The sequence below is a fragment of the Agelaius tricolor genome, unplaced genomic scaffold (genome assembly GCF_023055355.1).
Source record: "Agelaius tricolor isolate 1412-34295 unplaced genomic scaffold, bAgeTri1.0.p SCAF_2, whole genome shotgun sequence".
NCBI lineage: Eukaryota > Metazoa > Chordata > Aves > Passeriformes > Icteridae > Agelaius > Agelaius tricolor.
Window position 1 is genome coordinate 14,388,491 of NW_027269262.1, and position 23,939 is coordinate 14,412,429.

General features: G+C 38.3%; 1 protein-coding gene across 1 annotated transcript; it reads right to left on the reverse strand.

Moving 5' to 3' along the window:
- Positions 1 to 909: 909 nt before the first annotated feature.
- MC4R (melanocortin 4 receptor) lies at positions 910 to 2,714 on the reverse strand. Its single transcript, XM_071453572.1, has 2 exons — positions 2,488 to 2,714; positions 910 to 2,332 (listed from the first exon to the last, which is right to left on the reverse strand). Exon 2 carries the CDS (start codon positions 2,248 to 2,250, stop codon positions 1,255 to 1,257), a length of 996 nt encoding a protein of 331 aa, XP_071309673.1. The 5' UTR covers positions 2,251 to 2,332; positions 2,488 to 2,714; the 3' UTR covers positions 910 to 1,254.
- Positions 2,715 to 23,939: the final 21,225 nt, after the last annotated feature.

The following is a 23,939-nucleotide window of genomic DNA, read 5'->3' on the forward strand; positions in this document are numbered from 1 at the left end:
CCTCCTAAATTACTAACACCAGGGACACAAGGTCCTTAAAGGAAACTGTGAAGAGAGTGGAATTTTAAGGTGAAACTGAGGCAGAGAGTAGATGCCTGCAAAGGTGAATTGAATTCAAGCAGCTGCCAGATGCTGAGCATGGGTAGCCAGACTCCTCAGCAGGCACTCATTCCATGTGACAGCATTGCCCCTCCAAAGCCCACACGGTCCTCAGTACAGGCTGAGGTGCTCAGACCAAATCAACATCTGCCTTGACTCCTGTGTAAAGATCCTGGCAGTGGATCCCCTCTGCTAACACCACACTTCACAATACAGAGCAGCTTGTTTTCAATGAGGATGTATTTTCATCTGGAGCACAGAGTCCTTATTCCCCCACAGCACCTCAGAACAAGGACTCCAATTGAACTTCCCTCTTTATCTTCACCAGGTAAAATTTTTGCACTGCTGCTGGAACTGTCAAAGTTAATATTGTACCTGTTTCATGGCTGAATGGAGGGAGCTAGTCTGCCTTGATGCCAGTCTAGTAGATATATCCAGGACTCTTTGATGCTCCAGGGAGCAATTTAAATTTTGCAAAAAGGTACTCTCATACATACAGCAATCATCTTGAAAACAAACCCAGCCCAAAGCCCAAGCATTCAACTGGCTGTGTAGCAAGTGTTTGAAAAATCTTCTTGTGGGCAATAACTGTTACAAAAAATAGAATTTCAGCTGTGAAACAAAACAAGAAGAGTTCAAAGTGTATAAATACAACTTGTTGGCTTCACTAGCCTTTCTGAAGAATCTGCTTTCTAATTCCAGAGAACCTTTAATCCACTAATATAGAAGCATATGCTCTATTAGCTGAATATAATGTACTGGATAACTATAATTACTTCAACAGAATAAGAAACAATATCAGCCCATATGTACTGTAAATCAGGCAAGATATTTATTTCGTCAGCAGTTGGAATATATAGCTGGTCATGTTTGTTACTATTTCACATTCATCATCACATTTATTTGCTTACTTACAAACTGGTATGAAATGCTACTGCTGTTTCCAGCCAAATAAATTACAAACTATAGACATCATGAATATTATACAGAAATATTAATTCCACATGAATGGAACACAAGAATGGGAGGGAGGGGAGACAGAAAGAGGTGCTCACTCTTAAAGATTTAAACCAAATTCTGCTGAGAAAGATGATCCGAAGGCTTGGAAATCTGTGCTGCCTGTTGTGTACACAGTAACATATCCATCCATTCGGTTTAATATTTGCCAGGGAAATCACAAAGCCCTCTCAGGCTACAGCAGCATATAATCTCCTTGAATGTTTTCCTGAGCTCCTGACTTCGGAATGCATAGATAAGTGGATCGATGATGGAATTGCACATGATGAGGATGAGGTAGAAATTAAAGTGGGACATGAAGCACACGCAGTAAGGGTTGTAGGGGCAGGAGATGTAGAAAATCAGGTGTAGGAAAAACGGAGCCCAGCACACAACAAAAACTCCAATCAGGATGGTGAGAGTGATGGCCCCTTTCATGTTGGCCCCTTGGCGAACAGGGCCAGTCCCTGGAAGAACAGCAATCTTTTTTATGTGCATACGAGCCATCATAAACATGTGGACATAGAGGGATGCCATGAGAATGAGCATAGTGAAGAACATGCTGATTAGGCAGATGATGACAACACTGCTGTCAGAGTAAATGATGAACAAAATGCCTGAGATTGTGCAAGCAGCCCAGATGCAGGTGATGATAATCCCTACACGCTTCACTGTCATGATATTATGGTACTGGAGGGCGTAAAAGATAGTAAAGTACCTGTCCACTGCTATTGAGAGAAGACTGCAAATTGATGCAAGCAAGGAACTGCAAATGACTGAGTCGATGACATTGTCAATGTTTATGGTAAAGCTCTGTGCATCTGTGTCTGTGTTGTTTAGCAGAGTGATGACAATGGTTTCTGATCCATTTGATACACTCACTAGCATGTCAGCCACTGCCAAGCTACAGATGAAGAAGTACATGGGTGAATGGAGGTTCTTGTTCTTGGCTATGGCCACAATGACCAGGACGTTCTCCAGCAAGCTGATGATGCCCAGGGTCACGAACACTTCAGGGGATACAAAGAGTTGCTCGTAGCAGCCTCCTGAGGAGTGGCCCTTTGCACTGGGCTCGCTGGCTCCTCCGTGCAGTCTGTAGCTGTGGTTCCAGAAATGGAGAGGCTGGAGTGTCCCACGATGCTGCGTGAAATTCATCTTATGGAGATCCCTTTTGGCTTCCTGCTTTAAAAATCCTGTTCTTTTTGCGTTCCTTTGAAAACCTTCTTTGGCTTTTCAGCTTGGGAAAAAAAAAGAAAAAAAGAAAAATAAGCTAGGACCGAGGCAGGCAGCAGTTCAGAACACTTTGACTACTGTGAAAAAAATAAGATTTCAGACTCAGAAGAACTGGTTTACACCCTTACAGACACAGTTACTGATAATCATCACATTTACCTTGGTGATCTATGTCACAGAGTCCCAACAGTCTCTATGTGTGCATCAGATTCTCCCATATGGTCAGTTCCTCTTTAGCTCACTGGGATGCTCCAAGGCTTTTTTGGTGCTTTCCATTAAAGAGATGCGACCATAAAATGCCCGAGTGACTGCTGCGGAGCAGGAACTCTTTTCAAAGTGCAAGCACCAGTCTCCCTGTCAGGCAGTGCATGCTGGCTGCCTGTTTCACTGTGTGTGGAAGAGAAAAATATTCAGGGCACTCTCCGCCTCTGCTTTTCTTTCCAGCCAATGGGACTCGGGAGCTGCAGAAAGTGGAGGGGCTGCTGATCCTGAGCCTCTGTGAAAGATCGCACAGCACGGCACAGCGGGTTCAGATGCAGCACAAGTTACTAGTAGCTACAGGAAGGAAGACAAGCTACCAGAGATTTGCTTCTCTTTAGTTTCTCAGAATAATACTTCAATACTGATTTTCAATTAGCAAAACTTTCAGAATTGTACTAGCAACATTACAGAATTCTTGCAGCTGAAGTGATAGATTTTAGCTTTCAGATTCTGATTTACTCTGTCTCCTTCTGTGGTACAAATTTTTTCTGCTTTGTATGTGTGGCAAAATAAGAATAGGGAAGGAAAGCAAAAGAATATATATTTACTCTGGGTTCTCTCTCCTAGATCCCCTTTGCCTTGTTACTTTTCTATGCCTTAGCTGTCCATTTCTAGGATGTCTTGCAATGTTGCATTATACTCTCTAGTAAGAGTCTTATAATTTTTAAGATATGGAGGCAAGATAAGGACCATAACCGACATGATCCAAAGTCACAAATGGCTTAATAAACTGTCCTAAATAAAGTAGTTTTTTCCAGGTAATAGACTTTGTAGTAATCTTATTATTGAGAGGGAAAAGATGATGGAGTAGTTTGCAGAAGCCCTGTCACCATCAAGAATTAAGATATTGGGCAGAAAAAGAAAATTCAGTACTTAGAACAGATGAAGGAAATCTGCCGGAGACAAAGTTGGAACCTGTAAGAAATAGAGCTCATATAATGGCAACAATGCAAAAGCATCAATAAATCTCCTAGAAATCCACATGGCCCAGAAGCCCTGGCTTACAGAGCATGAGCTGAAAGTCAGTTTGTGTGCAGTACGTCAGGAAAAGCCTTTGAGAATAAAGAAGAAAAGAATGCCAAAGTAACATGAAGAGAGAGGAAAAAATTGTTTTGCTATTACATCTTCAAGCATTGTGAGGTTTGAAAAACAAGTGTGCTGAACAAAGCCTAAAACACAAATGGATTTTAAAGGCCATAGGAAAGTAAGTCACTGCACCTGAGAGTAATGTTTGCCAGGAAATTGTTTGAAAGAACATTTCCAGTTGACTACCAGTAAGGCTCTGGAGGGGTCTGTATCTGGTGCAAAAATCTATTTCCTATAAAATCTTAACATTTTTTCATCTTCTGTGCATTAGCTGGTTTTGAAGTGAACCAGCTAATAAAGAGGTACAGGATGACAGAATGTATGTAGAAGCACGTCTGTATTAAACATCTCAGCATCAGGATGGAGTGTGATTTTACTTTCACAATTGGATTGCTGTAGACTTATGGTTATGAAGACCTATATCAGAAGAAAAGCCTCAGTCAATATTTTCTGCTCCCTTCTTCCCATAGAGTGCTTCATAAAACTGAAACATAAACCATCAAGACAAACAAAATAACTTGTGGAACAGGAAATCCCACATTTATCAGTTTGGAATACATCATTTACCAGCAGCATGCTTGAAATTAAATAGTTTGCTGCTGAAAGGGTGACATTTGCTTTCCTGTCAAGACATAATGCAAACCAGAATTCAAAAAGATTTTTTTATCTAGTTACTGAGCCTCGGGCCACTATACAGTATTCACTAACTCCTGACATAGACAGGATATGCACACCCAACCATTAAAGAACAGAACTACAGAAAAATTATATAAAGACAGATGTGGGAGAACAGCATCTCCCCAGATAACCTATCTTTTCTACACCTGCATCCAGAAATCTTCCAGGTATCCCAGGGTAGTAGCCACTCAACATCCCTTCTGTCACAAACCTCTCCAAGCTGGAAGTGCCCACGACACAGGGATCTCTCCCTTCACTTAGGGAAGAGACCTTAGGTGGATCTAGAGCACGTGAGCCTGGCAAGAATAGAGAGAAGCTTCCTCCAGGGAGTTTAATCCAATTATCTGACTGTCTATTCGCCTCCTGGCTCCTCCCTTTCTCTGTACATTATCTCCATTCTCACCCCCATTTACATTTTCATTTGCTCTCTTCACCCAGAAGCTATCCAGATGATGCTCCATCTTTGATTTTTTGCTGAATGTTTCATAAAAATGCAATATTATTTATAGCAATGGAAAGAAAAGCCTGGTTTTTTTCTCACCCACAGTGATCCCTCCCCTCCAAATTTCCGCTTATTCTCCGCACTCTTGGGGCACATTTGTTTTAGCGCTTGTCACTCATATTTTTGGGATGGGGTTTCATTACTGGAAGCAGCAGACTTAAGGTAGCTTAGCAACTTAGTAGAAACACTGAAGAGGTGATGCACCATCAGCCTGCTCTAACTAAAAGGCAAAACAAGCTATTTTTTAAAATGAGAGGAGATGTATGTATATCTAATTACTTCCATGGTAAAAGATAGATGCATGTCTCAGGCTCCTATTTAACAAAAAATAAACCATATAATGCTAAAATTGTTCAAAGTATCCCAGATCTCTCATGACTGAAGACATATTAATATTTCAATTATCTATTTCAAAGATGATAGGAGAATTGCATAACAGATAATTACTAAATTATTTCTTAAATTTTAAAAACTAAAGCTAAGACAATATTTCTTTTAGAAGTGGTGGGTTGCAAGCTTTTCAGCACCATGGAAAACCAGCAATGATTGCAGAATATAGAAACAGATCACAGTGATATACTAATATGAGCTCCAGCTCTTAAGAGAAATAAACCATCAACAAAGATTTGAGCAAAGCCTCCCCTTTTTAATATAACTCCCCCATGTTCTATGTTCTGTTTGCAGATACTCTTTGACACCCTCTTTCCAGACAGGGTTACAACCATCTTCACCTCACAATATTTTCGAGAGATGAATTATCCTCTGCCAGTTGAATTTGAAAGTGAGAAAAAATCATTCACTGAAATCAATGAGCAATCCCAAAAGTGATACAAGAAGATAAGCAGAGGCATGAGCAGCCTGTACAGGTGCACTGTGGGAGAAAAAGAAAGGTAGAGGGAGTTTGCCCAGGCCCTTTCTTGTTCAAATGCACACTGTGTGAGATCTCTTTGAATCCCGTGACCATGTTACCCAAGCACAGAGATAATATTTAGCACTTCAGCATCTGTAAGTGGAAATAGAGGAGTGGCTGTGGGAAGTTGGGTAAAAGGGGGAACCAAAGAAGCAGATTATTAACATTTAATTAGTGCCTTGGCTTTGTGTGACTACCCTGGTACTGTACAAAGGGCAATGCTGCATTTACGTGCACAAGCATAATTCATGAAAGGAGTTTGATTACACGTCCTCAGATCCAGTTTTTCTGTGCATTCAAAAATTCAATCTGTTACTGCACAAAAAACAGTAGTATATTTTAGCATGCTGATTTTGAAATTTTAAAAAAGAGACAGGCAATTAAACTTTGGAAGCTTCTATGAGGTTTTAGTCTGCATTGTCTATCTATGTAGAAGGGGCCAATTCCACCTAACACTCAATACCAAAAATTATTAAAATAATTTTCTTCCTCCTATCCACAGATGTCTTTGGAAGAAGCATTTCTTTGATTCTTTCTGGTTCACCAAATTATCCTCGGAGCAATACAGGGACACTTTTTTGCTCACATTTTTAAACCAGTAGTTTTCTTTTGGTCTCACAATATCCCTCTGGATCAAATCTCTATTCTTTAGTATGCCCATCGTTCAACTGTCAACTAACTACAATCTGAAAATCTCTGGGTGATGCATTCTCTATTGACGTTCCTGTTAGTGATGGAGATATTAAAAAAAAATAACAAAAGATTCCCATACTCTGTTGCTTCCCGGTGTTCAGGATTTTGATCACTGTCTTTTGGGACCATATGCAAATAAAAACACTGGTCAGTGGAAAACTGGTCTAATATATTTTCACCTAGCACTTTTTTGGGGGGCACTGATTGCCTCACAATCTTACTCTTTCAAAGTGAAAGGAGTTTTAAATCAAGAGACTCCAGTGTCAAGAGCAGGAGTCTCGGTATCTTGCCTCTTTTCCTCATGCCTGCTAGTTACAAGAAGAGGAGAATTGTTCAGTCAGTCTGGAGACTGAAGGCACATAATGTTGATCATTCTGGCAAATGATATGTTTGCACTTACTTGAAAATGTTGTAAATGTGCAGAAGTGGAATGCTTTTCATTAAAATGTCAGGAGAACCACCGAAGCTTTAAATACTAAGCTGTTTAAATCTGATCTCATTTGCTATTTTAGGTGATCAACAGTATGATGATGGATATTATTAATTTGCAGTCAATGCAGCAATCACCATCCTTTTAGTTTTTTCTCACTCAGCCATCTCAGAAATAATCAATTTTCTTTTCCTGGCTTGTAGATTTAGGTGTATGCCTGTTCAGGCTCATCTGAAGCACTTTTTCCAAGTGACTCCACAATCTCCTCAGTGTTAATATCCCTCTCCAAATATCTCCCAAAAAGACGTACAGCAGCATTTGGGTTTAAGTACAAAATAAATATTATCATCAATCCAGATCATCAAGCTAAAAAACAATAACACAGATAATTTTTTATAAATAAGCCACTATTCAAATGATTTATGATTTTTAAAAATAAGCTGTTAATATGGTCTTTTTCTTTGTCCATGACCTTTGAACATAAATATGGTTGAAGTAATACTTCTAACATCTGCATACACTTCTTCACTCCCTATATGTACCTGACAGGGCCATTCTCAGCACTACCATTCTTTCTCTCACTTTAGATCATGAGATAATTTTATATTATGAAGTTTAAAAAGATCTTCACTTTTCTAGTCTATCATCTTCGCTTTTCTGTCATAATGATACTCAGTTTTTATCTGTGAGAGAAATGCAGTGACGTTTCCTTCTAGCCGAAAAACAATCTAGTCAGCCCAGCTGTCTAACCATGAAAAATGGTATGTCTCATTATAGTTGAATAAAAAGTAGAGAGCCACAGGAGAAAAACTGGCAGTCATCATCTAAAGAAAGCTCAGGATTGTGCTATGGGAAAAAAGCAGCTGTTTTGTATGATGTCAAATCAGTTTCTCAGAAAAGTCCTCTGAGTGGGTGTAACCAAAAGTTAGTGTGAGATGGAAAGCTGCTCATTGGCTTGAGTTTTTTTCTTCCAGTCCACTCACCTCTGAGTGTGATTGTTTTTATTCGAATGGAAATGTCAGACATTACCCCATAGTCATTTCTTAGGTAGCCTTGCAGGAAGGAATAATTGTGTACTTAGTAGGCACTATTCAAGATGCATAATTTATGTCTGAAGGGCTTACATACATACATACATGCATACATACATATATACTGTTACCAAAAAACAGATTATTTTAACCCTTCCTGAATGTTCTGCACAAAAATTTGCATCAATATATATATAAATATATATATATATATATATATATATATATATATATATATATATATATATTCTATATCTGCACAGTGGATTTTCACAGTTTCCATTCATTTTGGTAGTTCCTCTAAGCACTCTGTTTCTCAGCAGAGATATTGAAGCAGTCCTGGACAGAGTCTGCAGGGAGTGCTCAAGCTACTTGTGAACTGTTTTCCTTCATGGGAGTTCTTTGAAGCAACTAGAAATCCCAGAGTCATAATGTGTAGTAAGACATAAAGCAGACACACCGGGTGATGTGACAAGTGAGTGAGTCAACGAGCAGAGGTGTCAGGATAAGACTAGATGAAAAGACAACCCTGAGAGTAATTCCCTGAGGTATGTGCATTGTCACTGGCACACAGTCCAAAATTGCCATTGTTTTCTCTGAGAACTGGGCGCAGAAGGGAAAAGTACAAAATGTCTAGACTTTTGAAGTGTTGCAGTGTGTCTGCAGTGATTTGATTTCCTGATAACCTCTTTACAACAATCATCAGCATATGGTGAGAAGAAGAATACCCCTTTCATCTTGTGACAACTGTTGTTCCTCCTTTGAAGATCTCTGGTACTTTAAAAAGTCTGAGTTACAAGATTATATTGATAATGAAGCTGACCCAATGGAAAGCAGAAATATTTTATTTTCAATGCTCTTGTAGAACATTCTTCTGAAATTCAGGGGCATGAACCAATTCCTGTTTTTGAATAGCAGATTTGATCTGGGTCATTGCTAAGAATGTCTAGCCCTCACTGAAGGGTTATTTTTCATAAACTCAGGAAGAGTCTCCTTTCTTCACTTTTCAGGAGAAAGTATGCCTTATAAATAATTTTCCTCTCTACTCATGGCATACAGATTTTATGGCTTTCTGTGACAGAGGCTGATGACTTTCTGCCATAGCAGACTCTCATGAAAATGAAAGGTTGAATGTATATATGAGAGCAGTCAACAACTTAAATAGAGTACTTTGTGTCTTTATGGTGCTCAAAACTCCACACTTCATGGTTAAAAAAAAAAGAACAGAAGGGAGAGAAGGTAGCCATGGTAGAAAAGTAACACTTGGACCACCTTTATGGCTGAGAAATCAACCTGGACTAGGAGACACTTTTGCTCCAACAGACAAGATGGGACTGGTGGCAGTCAAAATCCTAAAGTGAGTTAAAGATTGATAAGGGCTAAGAAGCAGTCTATAGAACTGTAGGTGAAGGAATATCATCTCTGAGAAGTAACCAAGAAAAGCCCTGGAGTTCTCAAGCTGGACTGAAATTCATGTGTTAGTAATATTTTCTCTCTCTTTGTACAGTAAAGAGATTTTGCTGAAGCTAACCATTTAATTGAGAGGCTAGAGGGTCGTTTGAAACCTTTGAGAGTTAAAACAGGGAAAAACAAAGTACCAAAGGATCCTCACATGCCGTGTGTCAGATTTTTCAATGAGGAAGGGAGTCTCTGCAGCTGTGTAAACTAGGATGTCAAATAGCTCTTGGGCAGACTCATTCAGTTCGTCCGCTACTCCAGAGTGAATCTTACTGTGGTGCTGTGTGAGCACCAGAGACGAGATTTCTTCCTCACATCTGCAAGAATGAGGTAGAGAATTGTAAACATGGGATGCAAGGGAAACAAAGCCAATTTAAATGCATGTTACATTTCATTTCCAGTATAGAAAAGCAGAAAACAAAGCTAAAATCCCTCCAAGGACTGTTTGCCTGTACAAGCATATATCAAAATGCCAGCATGCGACACCTTAGGGTACTGTGAATTCCTGCAGATAACCGAAAAAAAAGACCCTGAAAATGTTAGAAATTTAATCGGGTAAAGAAAATCACAGAAAAATTAAGAAACTTGTAAAAAATGCCCAAGCTACCAAAAGGATTTTTCATTGCCTTGGGAAGCTTTGATTAGCTCACTCAAAATTTATATGGCAGATAACTACATCCTGAGAAGAACTGACTAATTCAGATTTCTTTCTGAGAAAAGCAACAATTTCCAGTAATTATTGCTGATAATATTAAATAAAACATCTTTAGCAAGTTATTTTAAGAACAAATGCTACAGTGTTTTTTCTGGACTGTCTTCAAACTCAGATACACAAAGTATAATTAAATCATATTGTGTGTTTTCTTAAAAAATTCTGTTTCATCCTCCTTTCTTTAATAAATGAAATTCAGAGCTTCTTTGAAAGACATCAAACAAGCATCCTTTTTCCCTGCCTTTGAGGAGGTTTTCCTTATAATTTTAGAAAATGCTTGTCAAGACAGAAGAATATAAAAGAGAGGACTGAACTAGCTTATTTGTGCTACTGAATGTATATGATTTATCACATGCTTAGTGACAGACTAATTCAGTTATGCCACATCATGGCCAGAACTATAACCCTGCCTTAAACAGAGCCATAGTTTCCCTATGACAACTCAAGCAAAATGGACTACCTCTATTTACTTCAGATTGTAATGAGATTCTTATAGCTGCTAGGGCAGCTGAGATCCCCTGTGAAACCCACAAAGGTTCTGAGAAGCAATAAAAAGCAGATAGAGAAGAAAATCAGACCTAACTTCAGCTGAGAAGCTATTGAGGGAAAGAAAGGGCACAACCTTCCCCATCAAATTTTGTGAGCGCAGATATATGTGTGACTTTCACATTTTGGGAAGTGCAAGCACTGCTAATTCCTGAAAGATTTTTATTTAAAAATAGCTCTTATAAGCATCTCTTTACATGGTGAGCTAGCAGTACGAAAAGGATTTTCTGCAAGGATCTTTGTGAGGTTTATCACCTTCTTTCCTATCTCTCCTAGTATAAAATCCCCAAAAATGATAGTTAGCAAGGTCACTAAAATACAAGTGAGTGATTTTCTGCATTAAAGTAATTAAAATCACTCTGAGACAGAAGAGGGTAGTTTTTTGTTTCAGAGTCATGGAAGACATGTAATTGCATTTCAATTAATTTACAGGATAGAAAAGAGAAACAAGGATGAAGTATTACAGGTCTGTTTTAACAATCAGATATGGCAATGTATTCTCACTGTTTGCTGCATGACAGTGTTTTAGTACCTTGTATTAAACAAGCAAGCAATTTAAAGGTCAGTTAATGACATCATTTTTAGAAATGCAGTGTCTTCTGTTGAATATGTTGCTAAAACAGTGTATGATAAATACGTTGTAAATGTATGAACCCTTTGTCATTCCTCAGTTGTGGGAACTCTTTTTAGATCAATGGCAAAATTTTTACTAATTAATAGGTAGAGGTATTTACCTCTATCTTAGTTATAATTATCCTTAGCCTGTTTTTGTCAGCCATCTTTCATTTAGGCTAGGAAATGCAAAACAAAAAAGAGCAAGCTCTGAAGTATATGTTTCTACTCAATTTGCCAAATAACTGAGAAGCCAATAATCCGTCCTTAGTGACAAAGACTATAATTATTCCCTTTTTCATAAAATCATCAGTTTACTGTGAACAAGAGAAATTTTGCCAGATTTAGCATTGTACTCTTCAAAGCAACAGAAATAAATAAACTGAAATTATGTGTCCTAAGAAACTATTCTACTTTATGTAAATACTGTGTGGATGATGGTTTGGGAGGAACACACAAATTCAACTAATGTGCAAATTACTCCCTTCAAACCTTCTCTTGGCATAAAGCTGGAATTCTGCACATGAAATAGAAGCTTTTGTTTGTATGAAATTCAGCTTCTGTTTGTCACGCAAGACTTTTCTTAACTTGTTCTTGAACTGATTTTTTACAATAAAAATTATCTTTTTGTCACAGATAAAGTGGGAGATTCAAAGTTTATTAGAGGAGCCCCCCCATGGAGTCATGAGGTGCAGAAAGGACCTCCTTGCTTTCTATGCTCCTTCTCAGAGAGGAGCCCAGGGGGCAGCTGGGTCCAATCTTAGGCACAGTCTTAGTCAACAGCTTAAGTAACTTTGTCCTACAGGATTAAAGATGGCAAATCAGATATGTTTATATAAAATTATTTATTATGGGAAATTATTAGACAAAAGATCTTAATCAGAATTATTTGCTACCTAGTGTGTAAGCTAAAATTACTAGTAGTGTATAATACAGTATAGTGCACTATGCAAAAGCAAAAATATTAAAACACTTATATTAAAGCTAGCAAAAAGGAACAATTATTAAGTAGGGATCGATGTAACTCACCACACAAAAGCTTATGGGCAGATTTATTTCACTCATCCTTAAGGAGTGTCCCTGGGAGGCATCCCCACTTCAAGGGAGGGAACATCATACACACACTCCAAGACAGAATATGTTAGAGGAACCTGCAGTGAAAAAAAGTGGACTGGATTTTGACAGTGTAAAGTGACTGACTGCCAGTCACATGTCCAGGTCAACTTGGCAGCTTGTTAATTTGGGGCTGATGAGTCAGATTGGTTTCAGCAAAATTCAACTTGTTAATTTGGGGCTGATGAGTCAGATTGGTTTCAGCAAAATTCAACACCAAAAGCAGCACACAGCATCCCCCTGTCAGCTCACCACTGATGGCTCTCAAAACAGGGCATTGCTGGAGTTGTTTGCCCATGTTCCAAGGGCAAAGAGTCAGCTGCTCTGTCCTTCTGCAAGTACAGATAATATGGAAAATTATATTAAAATATTGAGGATGGATTAATATAATTTCATAAAAATTAAAAATCCTCTCTCAAATGGTGAAAATTATGCACAAAACTAAAGTATCATTACTGATACTTTGAATTCAGTCAAAAATATTTAGTAACAAAAAAATGCTTTTAAATATGTTTTCATTTCCCACTTCAAAATTTTCATAGTAAAATTCAGGAAATTTTATTCTAAAAGAATAAATTTTAAAAAACCCTGTTTCTTCTTCTTTGCAGCGCTTTGGCAAAACCTGACTCTTTTTTTTAATGCTCTCAAATTCTTGTTCAGCCAATACAGCCACCAAATCATCATAATTAGTCGCTGTCTTACTTTGAGCTGGTCAGGAAAAGTAGTATAATACACCTGTATGTAAGTATTTGTTTAAATTTCATTTCTTAGTGTTTAAACTTAGTGTATTAAATATATATTTGGGGACATTAGCAGCTATTTCTGAAGTCAGACATATCAGCTAACCCAGGCATCACCTCTTAAAGAAAGGAAGGTGATCCCCTGTGGTTGTGCTTCACTAGACAGTGGCAGGAGACCCATTGACCAGGACATGCCATCTGCAGCAGCAACTAAAGCAAAAAGCTGCATGCTAATGCCGTAGGAAGACACCATTGTTTTTGCTGGCTGTACACTCACATGCTGAATGCACTGAATGCTCTCTTTTTTCTCTTCTGAAGTACATGGATTCTAAAGACAGGCAGAATAACCATTTACGAATCAGAAAAGATGCTTTAAATGATGAGGTCTGCCTCAAAATACGCAGTGGGGTTTTGTTCAGTTATTTCTCTGCTCAGTGCCACCACAGACAAATGCATATACCTATTCCAGGAATGGATGTAGAGTACAGGAGCTGGGGGGAAAGGAAAAAGTAAAATGTATTTCAGAATCACAGAATCCTCTGAGCTGGAAGGCCCCAAAGAATCATTGAATCCAACTCTTAAGTGAATGGCCCATACAGGGATCATGCCCACAACCTTGATGTTATCAGCACCATCCTTTAACCAGCTAAGCAACAAACCCTCAGCTACCACAACAAGAATAATTTCAAATAGTTGAGCATCGCAATTGTTGTCAGATGGTGTCTTGCACTGGAGAGCACAAAGGTGTACCTGCACCTGGGCACACCTCCCACAGGGATGCTCATGGCTGGTCCTGGAGGAAGAGCAGGGTACACCCTGCAGCTGTGGCTTAGCTGCCATTGCAGACCATGCACTGGGATGTGCCCTGCATGATCTCACCAGGGCTCTACCTGTGAAGCTGCAGCAGTTGTGGTAAGTCCCAAAAAGGACATGTCCCTCTGCTCCTGGGTTACAGTGACCCTCCTAGGGAGCTGCTGCCCCCTGTCCTGCCCATCAGTGAGGCCGTGGGGCTCCTCTTAGAGACAGAGTTCCTCCTCACCCTGTCTGCATCTTGTTAGTCACTCTGGTGTGAGCTTCAGGCTTCTGGTGGGTCTTTGCGCTGCCCTGAGCTTGTAATGTTTCAGGAAACCCTCCCGTGCAGTGTGCTGGAGCCTTTGTGTGTGATTTGTGCTGCTGCCAGAGCTGCTCCGCCCTGCTACACTTGTGAGTGTGCTGAGATCTAGAGCTGGAGCTATCCTACTGTTCTTCTGCAATACCCCTCCTCCTCGTACAAAATGATGTCTCTCATCAGCTTATAATCCTTTCTTCCTGCATGCCTTCCTGCTAGAGGTTTAAGAAGCAAGTTTTTTTCTCATGCCTTCCTCCTCTGTGTGAATAAACTTAAACTACATCCTTAATACCCATGTTTAGACCCTAAGCAGACATTGCATGTCACCACCATGCCTTTTTGTCTGGGGAAAACTCTCTGCTGCACAAGATTTTATTTGTCGGGCTGCAAGACTTCTGTATCACTACCAGAGAACAATGAAATAGGGGCCGGTAGATATTTCCAAGCTGAAGCAAAGGTAATTTAATTCAAATCCCCCCCCAGAAAAACAAAAAACAATATCAACACCTCCTTCTACTCAGCTGCTAGAAGAGGATTAAAAACCAAGTAGCAACAAGTGACTATTCTGGTCCCATTTTCACTAAAAAGATGTCATGTCAAACTACCTTTGACCGCTTCCTAATCAAGTTTCTCCAGTCATCACATTTTTTTTCTTCTGCTCATCCTGAAAAAGGATGTATCTTAATACTGGGTATTCAAATAGCTGTTCTAGACATTTTCCTGAAAGTCAAGACAAGTACTGAAGAATTTAATGAGAAAATTTTCAAGTTAGAATTCAGTGAAGCTTTGAAAATTAAAGCATTGCAAGGTTTGCTGATCATTAAAATAATGTTTTAGTAAGCTGAAGATAGATTGTTGATATTGTAAAAGATCTACATCACCTTTTCAGGTTAATGAATTCTGGATGTGGCAGAGAGAAATAAACTGGAGCTGAGATAAACGACTGAGCTCATAAAATGATACCTAGATTCATAATTTATTGAAACAAAAATGAGACATTGTTTTGCTTTTTTTACACAGACATGACCAGATGTAATTGATACAGATGCCAATGACCAAACATGAGCAGCACTATAGAATTGGGTACAGAACATGCTTTGGGATATTCTTCAACTAAATAACTCCAGAGTAATTGCAGAGTGAATAACTCTTACTCTGTCAGTGTGCAGTGTACAAAAAAACAGGATGATTCTGAACTTCACCTCAACACAGCAAACCTATAACTTTTCAATACATTAGCCAGTAGGCGTATTTATAGGTAATTACTACATAGGAAAAAAATGTAGACATTTCTGTGGTGATCAATGAAAGTGGTGCTCATTGTAGCTCTTGTCACATCTCTATCACCCATGTCTAATCTCTGTTCATTGTTCCACCTGGGAAAACCTGTAGGAATGTGAGTACAATGCTGCAAATTCTCTTGTAGTCATCAATAAGAGCAGTGTAGCATAAGAGCAGACTCTATCTCTCTTTCCATGACCCAAGAAAATGTTTACAGCGCAGTTCTTGAGTGAGAGGGGAAAAGAGAGGTATCAACAAGTTATGAGTCACTCCTTCAAGGTTCTGTGTATGTTTTGATACCTTTATATAGGAGATGTTGGTACCTGTCATTGGTTTATTTGAGGTTGGACACTTAAACCATGAGTTTACTCCCCTGAGGAGCCATGAAGTAAGAAGGAGCCCCTCTCTATGCACACACATCATCCCTGACAGACAGCTCTCCAGCCACTATTCAGACAGCTGACTAGTTGACTCTCTAGTCTTATGCATGAATTTTATTCTCACAGTGATTTTCCTAAATCTTTGATGCTGTATTACATTTGCCTATTGGTTTTATATGCCTCATTATCTATTCTTCTTTAGTTAATTCAATTTTTCCTCACAGGTCATGTTTTCAGGACCTCTGGTCATTCTCACTGCTGATCCCTGGACTTCTTCCAGCTGGTCTGTGTCTCTTTTTAACCATGAGTCAGTAAGGTTAATGGAATTTAAATTTACACTATTGCATGACTGATGCTTGGGTCTCTGATCTTGTTTTGCTAATGCTCTTACACTGTACTTTACTGCATTATTCAAAACTATATGAAAGATTTGCCTAAGAAGCTTATGTTTAATTTTTGATTGTTTGTATAGTAAATCGTCTCCATAATGTTTAGAAATTATCTATAATGATCACAAACAATAGCCATTCATTAAAAATTAATCAGGAAGGATTTGGATGGTTGTTTTTGCAGCTGCAAATTCAGTAGTTAGCAGAAATTGTCAATTAATCACTTTTCATGCACTTTCATTTCAGAATCCAGGAAAACAGAAACATGGTCCTGACGTCTGTGCTTTTCATCCCTGTGTGCCAACAGAAACAGAATAATTCTCAATGTATTTCCTCAAATGTCTCTTTCCATGTCCCACAGATGCAGCAACTGTAAGTCTTTTTCTGCCAAAGTGTAGCTGTTGACCCAGTCCCTGGTTGCAATAATTTGCATATTATTGAGTTCCACACCTGTAATAGGTCAGGAGGTCTCATATCAGAAAAAAAAAAAAAGATTTATTTTCCAAAGTCAATTTTACCTTACACAATAGGATTCACATATGCCACAGGTCCAGATGATTCTCACAGAAAATGCAGACCTCTTTGTTTTCTTTGCAAACACCACTATGTTTCAGAGACTTTCTGTAACAGAGTTTTCCTCTAACTAAAAAAGAATTCTGATTTTTTCTGATTTGAAGTAGGAGTTATAAGCCCTTGTGTAACTATCAATTTGTTAAAGCAGGACTACTCCTTTTTTATGCATGATAACAGCAAGAGAGAATTCATTTTCTGAATTCTTCACTGCTATTTAAAGAGATCAGATGATTGTTTTGCACAATTGAAATAATGTGAAAAGAAATAATTTTGTCCAGATTTCCTCAAAGGTCCTCTGTTGCATTTTTAAAATAGTTTTTTCTTGCTTTTTCTTATATTCTTTATAGTTTGCAGTTGCCTAAAGTCTATCTACTTGACAAGGGAATCTCAGCTCAAAAAAGGATTAAGCCCAAGCAAGAATAATTGCAGATAGATTTTTTCTTTCAAGCGTTACTGTTATAGAAGAGGGATAATCATGCACAAAAACAAGCTCTGTGTCAGCTGGCATGGATGAAACAAAGATCATCTTTACTTGGGAGAGTTCTTTCCAAACAGACCTGCTGACTGCTCATGGGTACTGCTGGTGAGTGCTACTGCTAAAGGAGTATTGCTGGACAGAGCAGCACAAATGCTGTCTCAGAGCAGGAAGAGGGTACAGCTGGGTCTCCACTGGATGAAACAGACCCTCAGCTACAGATTTTCTTTCTTCTGTGCTCCTGCTATGGATAAGCGCCACTTCAAACTCAACCACCTGCTGGCCTCCCCCCCGGCTTTTTTTAAGCTGGTTTTCCCCAGAGGTGATGTAAAGGGAAAGAAATAATAAAATGTGCTAGTGACAGCAGAGCACTACATTAGAAAGGGGAAAAAAGTTATGCTTCCTGGTAGTGTGCTCCTCCAAACCATAGCAACATCTTCTCCCCCTCCTTTGCTGTGTCTTCAAAAGAATGGATGTTTTCTATCACCTTGATATAACATTTGACATTCCTGACATATCCTGCTCTATTCTAGATACTAGCATGCTGCACATGCTACATTTCAAATATAAGCTGAGATAAAGAAAGATTTTAGCAGGAGGAATATTAAGCTCTTGCTGCCTTTTTTGTTTTATTAAGTAGGTCTTTCTGCAGTTTGAAAGGTCCTCTGCAACTGATTTCCCATGCTGATAAGTTGTTTCTTTCTCCATCTTTCCTCACAAGCCTGAGTAAAGAATTTCCAGCTGGCTAACTTCTCAGTTTAATTATTTTGAATGTTTAAACCAGAGGAAGATGCTATTTTTATATTCCTATTTGTTGACATACTGCAAGGAGAGATATCCCCATCCTCTGCAGAATCAGTTTTATAGGGCACCACATCTCAAATGTCATCAGGAAAATAATACAGGTACTGATTCTCTTCTTCACTATTCATTGTTAACTTTATTTCTTTGTGCTAGCAGTTCTTGTAACGCATCATGAGGGCTTAATATTGGCCTAAGGAAAATGCAGAAAGAGAGTCAGATATCCTTCAAAAGGAATTATGCTCATAAATTAGAACATTTACTCTCTTAAACATCCGCTAAGAATTTGACACTGAGAGATATCTTCACTCCCTTCAAGAGAGAAAATATTTTCTGTTCCCATTTGTCTTTTAGCATATTAATAAAGAGATGTTAGGCTATTATTTTTCCTTTAGTTCACACTGAGAATTTTCAGGGTACTTGGAAAATGTGAACTAGGTGGTTTTGGACACAATTTCAGAAGTACTGAACTCACTTCCATAATAGAAGCAGTTTACTTTGTCTCAGTTCTGCCAAGTATAATGTTACAGATAAAATTTATTCTTAATTTTGCTGTGGTTATTTAAATATTTGTCCAAATTTTATCTATAAAACCTTAAATTCAAAACATTTCTGGGGTAAGCTCTAAGACAGCAAGGTAAGCTGCCCATCCTTACCTCACACTAATGTGCAAACCTGCCCAAACGCAGGCACACACATATTGGCAAATGGATTCAGTGTTTCTTATGGCTTAATATACTGTTGCAACTCCTTTGCCGTTTTAATACCCACTCAGATACAGCTGCTGGTACTTGTAAACTGGAAAGGTCACACAAACCTGAAATAACTTTAAGGCAATAGACACTGAAGGAGAACCCACCAACCCCTCGGCAAACTCAATTTACTGACCTTTATTTTCATACTGCCCTTGGCAAATGGAAAGAAAACCTAGAACACAGAGTCAATAACATAGCTCATTCAAGTATTTATTATGAGTAAATAAAAGAGGAAACCAGCAGGAGGGAAACATTAATATTTTCCATTCACCAGGCTCAGCGCCCAGTAACTACTGAAATGAACAACTTGTGTTCCAGTTTCCATCTGAAGCATATTGGTTTGGCATCACAAGAGTTACCAAATTACAAACTGCTAATAGTTATGTCCCTACATACTCAGTAATTAAAGCCATATCTACAAATATGCATAAGTATTCTCTGGAGACAACTGGAGCACTAATGAAGGGTTATTTTAATTCCAGCTGAATTTTGGTAGCTAGAGATAGAAGCTGTAGCCCACAGCACAAGCTGCAGCACAGAAATGTCTGACTCCCAGTAATGTTTTGTTTCCTCAAACTCTCATGTGCAAGCAGAGAAGCACCCAATACAGTTTTTTAGGAATCTAAAACAGAGGCAAAACACATTCTAGTGGTGCTACGAAGTTATGTCATGGGTTTTTTATTATTAATGCACATTATAACTCAATCCACATATGTCCTAGATTTATTATTATTGTTCCCTTAAAGGTCTTCTACCTACAATTATGCAAACCTATAGCATGAAAATTTGCAATGCAGCTGTGAGCACCTCTATGGTAAGAGCTTCATGATTTGCATGATGCATGAACCTTATTCTCAGTATCTTTCACAGTAATACATAATATCACCAGAACAAAAGTGAGCAGAACTGAAGGATGCTTTCTAATTGTGAGTGAAGTGTCAGGGCAATTAACTTAGTGCTACAGAGCTGTTCAGTGCAAGGAAGAAAATTGCAACAGGAAGAATTTTCAGGGAGATCTAGGAACTGGTTTCTAGCTGCTGCATACTTGCAAGGTGTGCAATGTTATGTGCCAAACCAAATTGTGTGGTGGTCTTACTGAGGTTTTCTTGAAATGGATAGGTGCAAGTGTAAAAAAGAGCACACACTCACTTTTTTGACATAATGGCTTAATCCATTGCTGATCTATTCAAACTCAATATGTATTTGTTAAAACTTGTAGAATAGCATGCTCCAAAACTCTACATACAGAGAAGCTCTCAAGGAAAGAACCTAAATTCTGCTTGTGTTCATGTATCTGATGTTACCCATTAGCTGGGTGAAAACCAAACCAGACAAACAAAAAACCAAAGACAAATGGAATAAATGCAAAATCAAACCAGTGCAGAGTACTAGACCAGGGGATGCATGTGGAGCTTGGGCCACTTGTATGTAGCCATAATTGCCCATTCTCCATTTTCTCTGACTGTCAAATCTTTTAGACTGTCTCTGCATTTAATTAAAGTACAGGGAAACAGTCAAACGGGAGGATTTTCCTTCAGTGGAAATGGAAAGATTAATATTATGTATCATCATGGTGCAGACAGAAAAGTTTACACAGAAAATTAAAGGCAGGTATTAACACTTACATATCCAATAACAAGCACATTTGCTACAAAATGTGTGCGTCTCCTCCCAGTAGGCCCAATTCTTTCTTTTGCAGTCAAAATTCAGGGAGCTAAACAAAACCTAATTTTAAAACCCTATGATATTCAAACTCCTAAAAAATAGGTTTATTCTTCTTTTGGGAAGCAGCTGCCTATTAGAGCTGTTAGGATGCAAGTTCAAGGCATGAAAGAATTTATTCCTTTGTTCCTCAGTTCCCTTTTTTGCTAAAACAAACAAACACACACACAAATAAACCCCCCAAAATGCCCACCCCAACTATAATGAAGCCTGATTGCTTGAACAAATACTTTCATTGCAGTTTAGCTGACTCCCTTAATAGGCTAAAATGATTATTAGGTAGATGCAAGGAGTTTTCTCTCCATGCTGCAGTCTGAAGCCCTGTATTTTCTAGTCTTCTAGACATATTTTCTAGTCTCACACTTTCTCAAGGATCTCTATGGTTGCCGTTTTGGGTGCTTCAACATATCTGCCTATTTGACATACAGCAACAGATCCTTGGCCTCCGTAAATCAGCTGAGTTCCATCAACATCTCTGGAATTACTCTGGCACCAATCTTGCATGGCTACATGGCTTGGTTTTACGTCCTATAAAAAGAAAAGTAGAACTGAGAAATAGTGTGGAGCTTTGCAATATCAACCTTTTAAACCTTCACAATGAAATGTGTAATTCTCAGGGGTGGAGTTCACAGTCCTGAGCTGCTTGTGTTGTATTTAGGCTAAGAACTGAGGCAACTCCAGGAATGTGTGACAGCTATGTCAGGATTGTGAGAATAGCAGTTATAGAGGTCAAACTCATGCTTTCCTGTGAGTGGGAAAGATTTTAATTCTCATCTGTTTGCCTAATAGCATTAAGATTATGTATTATTCATAAAATGCCCTTGTGCTTCTTTTTAATCAGCTTTGGGGCTGCTTTTAAGAAGTCTTTTTGTTGTTTTCTAAGCTTTGCCTAAGTATATGAGAAGAAATCCTATGTGTGTATCCTCATAGCATCTGTCAGTACTGCAGCTCTAGGGAGAAGAACTTGTAGCTATGCATCTCCAGTAGATTTTAATGTGCCATAATTTTCATCAGTCTGTATTTGAGCTTGGTCTTCAGGGGCAATACATTTGCCTTCCAGAAAAACTGATTAAAGGGCCTAGAAAGCCACTCTGTATTCGCCAGAGACTTCCCACAGCAGTGCTGTGGGTGCTCCTCTCTCCTTCCTCACTCACAGCCTCCCCCAAGCCCCTCGGGCCAGGGTGCTGTCCCCGTGCTCCAGGGGAGTGAGTCCCTGCATATTGCATCCAGACACACTGGCTGGGCTCTGAAAAATAGAAAAATAGCTTGTCCAACTAATTCTTGCTTTTCCAGAGCAAGAATTAGTTCCTGCTCCGGAAAAACCAAGTTTTTTTTCATTGAGAAGGTGAGCGAGCTCACAACATTGTGTTTATAAGGAAGGTTAAGAGGTTACAGAATCACACAGTATATCTGCTCTCATGTAAGAGAATATTAATATAACGCTTCAGACAGGTTGTAAGTCATAGAGCCAAGCTGGGAGGTGAGCTGCCAAGGTCTGCCAAGACCTTGGCAGGTTTGGGACCTGCCATCCAAATGCTGAAGCTGAGAAAGCTTAAACTTCTACCTGTAAGGCTATATTTTTGCTGGACTATCTGTCATAAATATATTGAAGAAGCAGATAGTACATCAAAATGAGGAATAGCAACTCAAGAGTAGCAACTGAGAGTTTAATAATTTACTTTAGGGAACCCACATTAAATTTTATGGAGAGTTGTAAACAGCACACACTCTGAAGACTCTAACCTGTTTATTCATGCAAATTCTGGACAGTATGTTGGAGCTCCTACTGCAGATAACAATAATCACAGACTCAGAAAGAGAGTGAAAAATATATGTCAACATATCATCCATATCAAATAAAGAAATTTTCTTCTTTTTCCCTAAAACTGTCCCTTTTTCTAAGTAAGTGCTCATTTAAAGCACCCAAACAATTGCAGAGCACCACGTTATCCATAGTTATTAACAGAAGAATTCAAAAAGACATATAAGCACTTTTGAAACTATTGGAGCTTTGAATTGGAAGGACTCATTTAATTTGTGAGATATTCCAGAATCTTTGGTATCTTCAGGCACTGATATATGGATCCTGTCATGATTTCAGTCTTCATGAACACTTCAGCTGATAATTAGAGTAAACTCTATTTTGTAGAAGTGAGCTAACTTACTCTTTCTGATGCATTTTAGTAACTTTAACAAATACAAAAATTTAGGCATTTGCCTTCCTTGTATTTCAACATAATTACAGAATCCCGTTCAGTACACTTTTTTTCCCCCAGAAATTTCAGTTCATAAAAATGTTTTTAAATACAAGGATATTGTGAGATAACATACCCTAAATTACCACAGTGGCTTTCCTTGGCTTCAAATTAATTGAATTTAAATTATAAGATCCAAGTACTATAAGCAAAGCCACTATATTTCAGATAACTAAAATTTAAAAACAATATACAGCAATGACTTCTACACGCTAAACACAAAACATACAACTCAGACTTAAAGTAAAAATATTATCCAGGAACACTGCTTGGAATTAGTCTAACAAATAGCATACTAGTTGATTACTAAATTTTGTGGTATTTTCCTGAATAATTCTGAATGTTTTAAATACAAAATATAAGTATTAAACTGGAAACAAAGTAGGCAATTTATCTTCACTACTAAATTTATCTCTAGATGTCAACTAGAAGGACAGGGTTTTGGTTTATCACTCATGAAAAATACTTTTCCCAGCCTAAGCACAAAAGGGCATAGGTTAGCAGCCTGAAATTGAGACAAATATTCTTTCTTATACAGTCATAGTTCATGAAAGCCTAGAAATTCACAAATATTTTATCAAAGAACTCTTCCCTGGTTATTTTTTATTTCTTAATTTAGGCTTTCTAAATCTGTGGGGTTTGTGTCAAGTTATCATGGTCATGGTACAGATTTCACTGTGCAAGGAGAAAAATTAATCCAAATAGGAACATGTTGAACAATGGGAACATGTTGAGAGCATCCCATTATAAATGTAATGTTTCTGTTTGTTTCAATGTCTACAGCCTTTGCTCTCTGATCAACGAGCAGCATTTCAGACAGTTATTTTCCTAATTAGTAAAACTTACATTGGGAATCTTACACTTTAGTGTAAGAGCCTCTACTAAAATCACATTTGAAATTCAAATGACACGTGGATTGTTTCTCATTTTAGTTCCTAGGGATTTCTAAAACAAAAGACCATTAAAAGGAGCATCCATATGCTTTAATATTTCTTTCTAAGAGATAGCTCTTGATTCCTTTTAAGTAGAGGTTCCAAGAGTGCTCAGTTTTAAAATAATATTACAAATATTCTTTTCCCAAAATAACCATTGAACTGAAA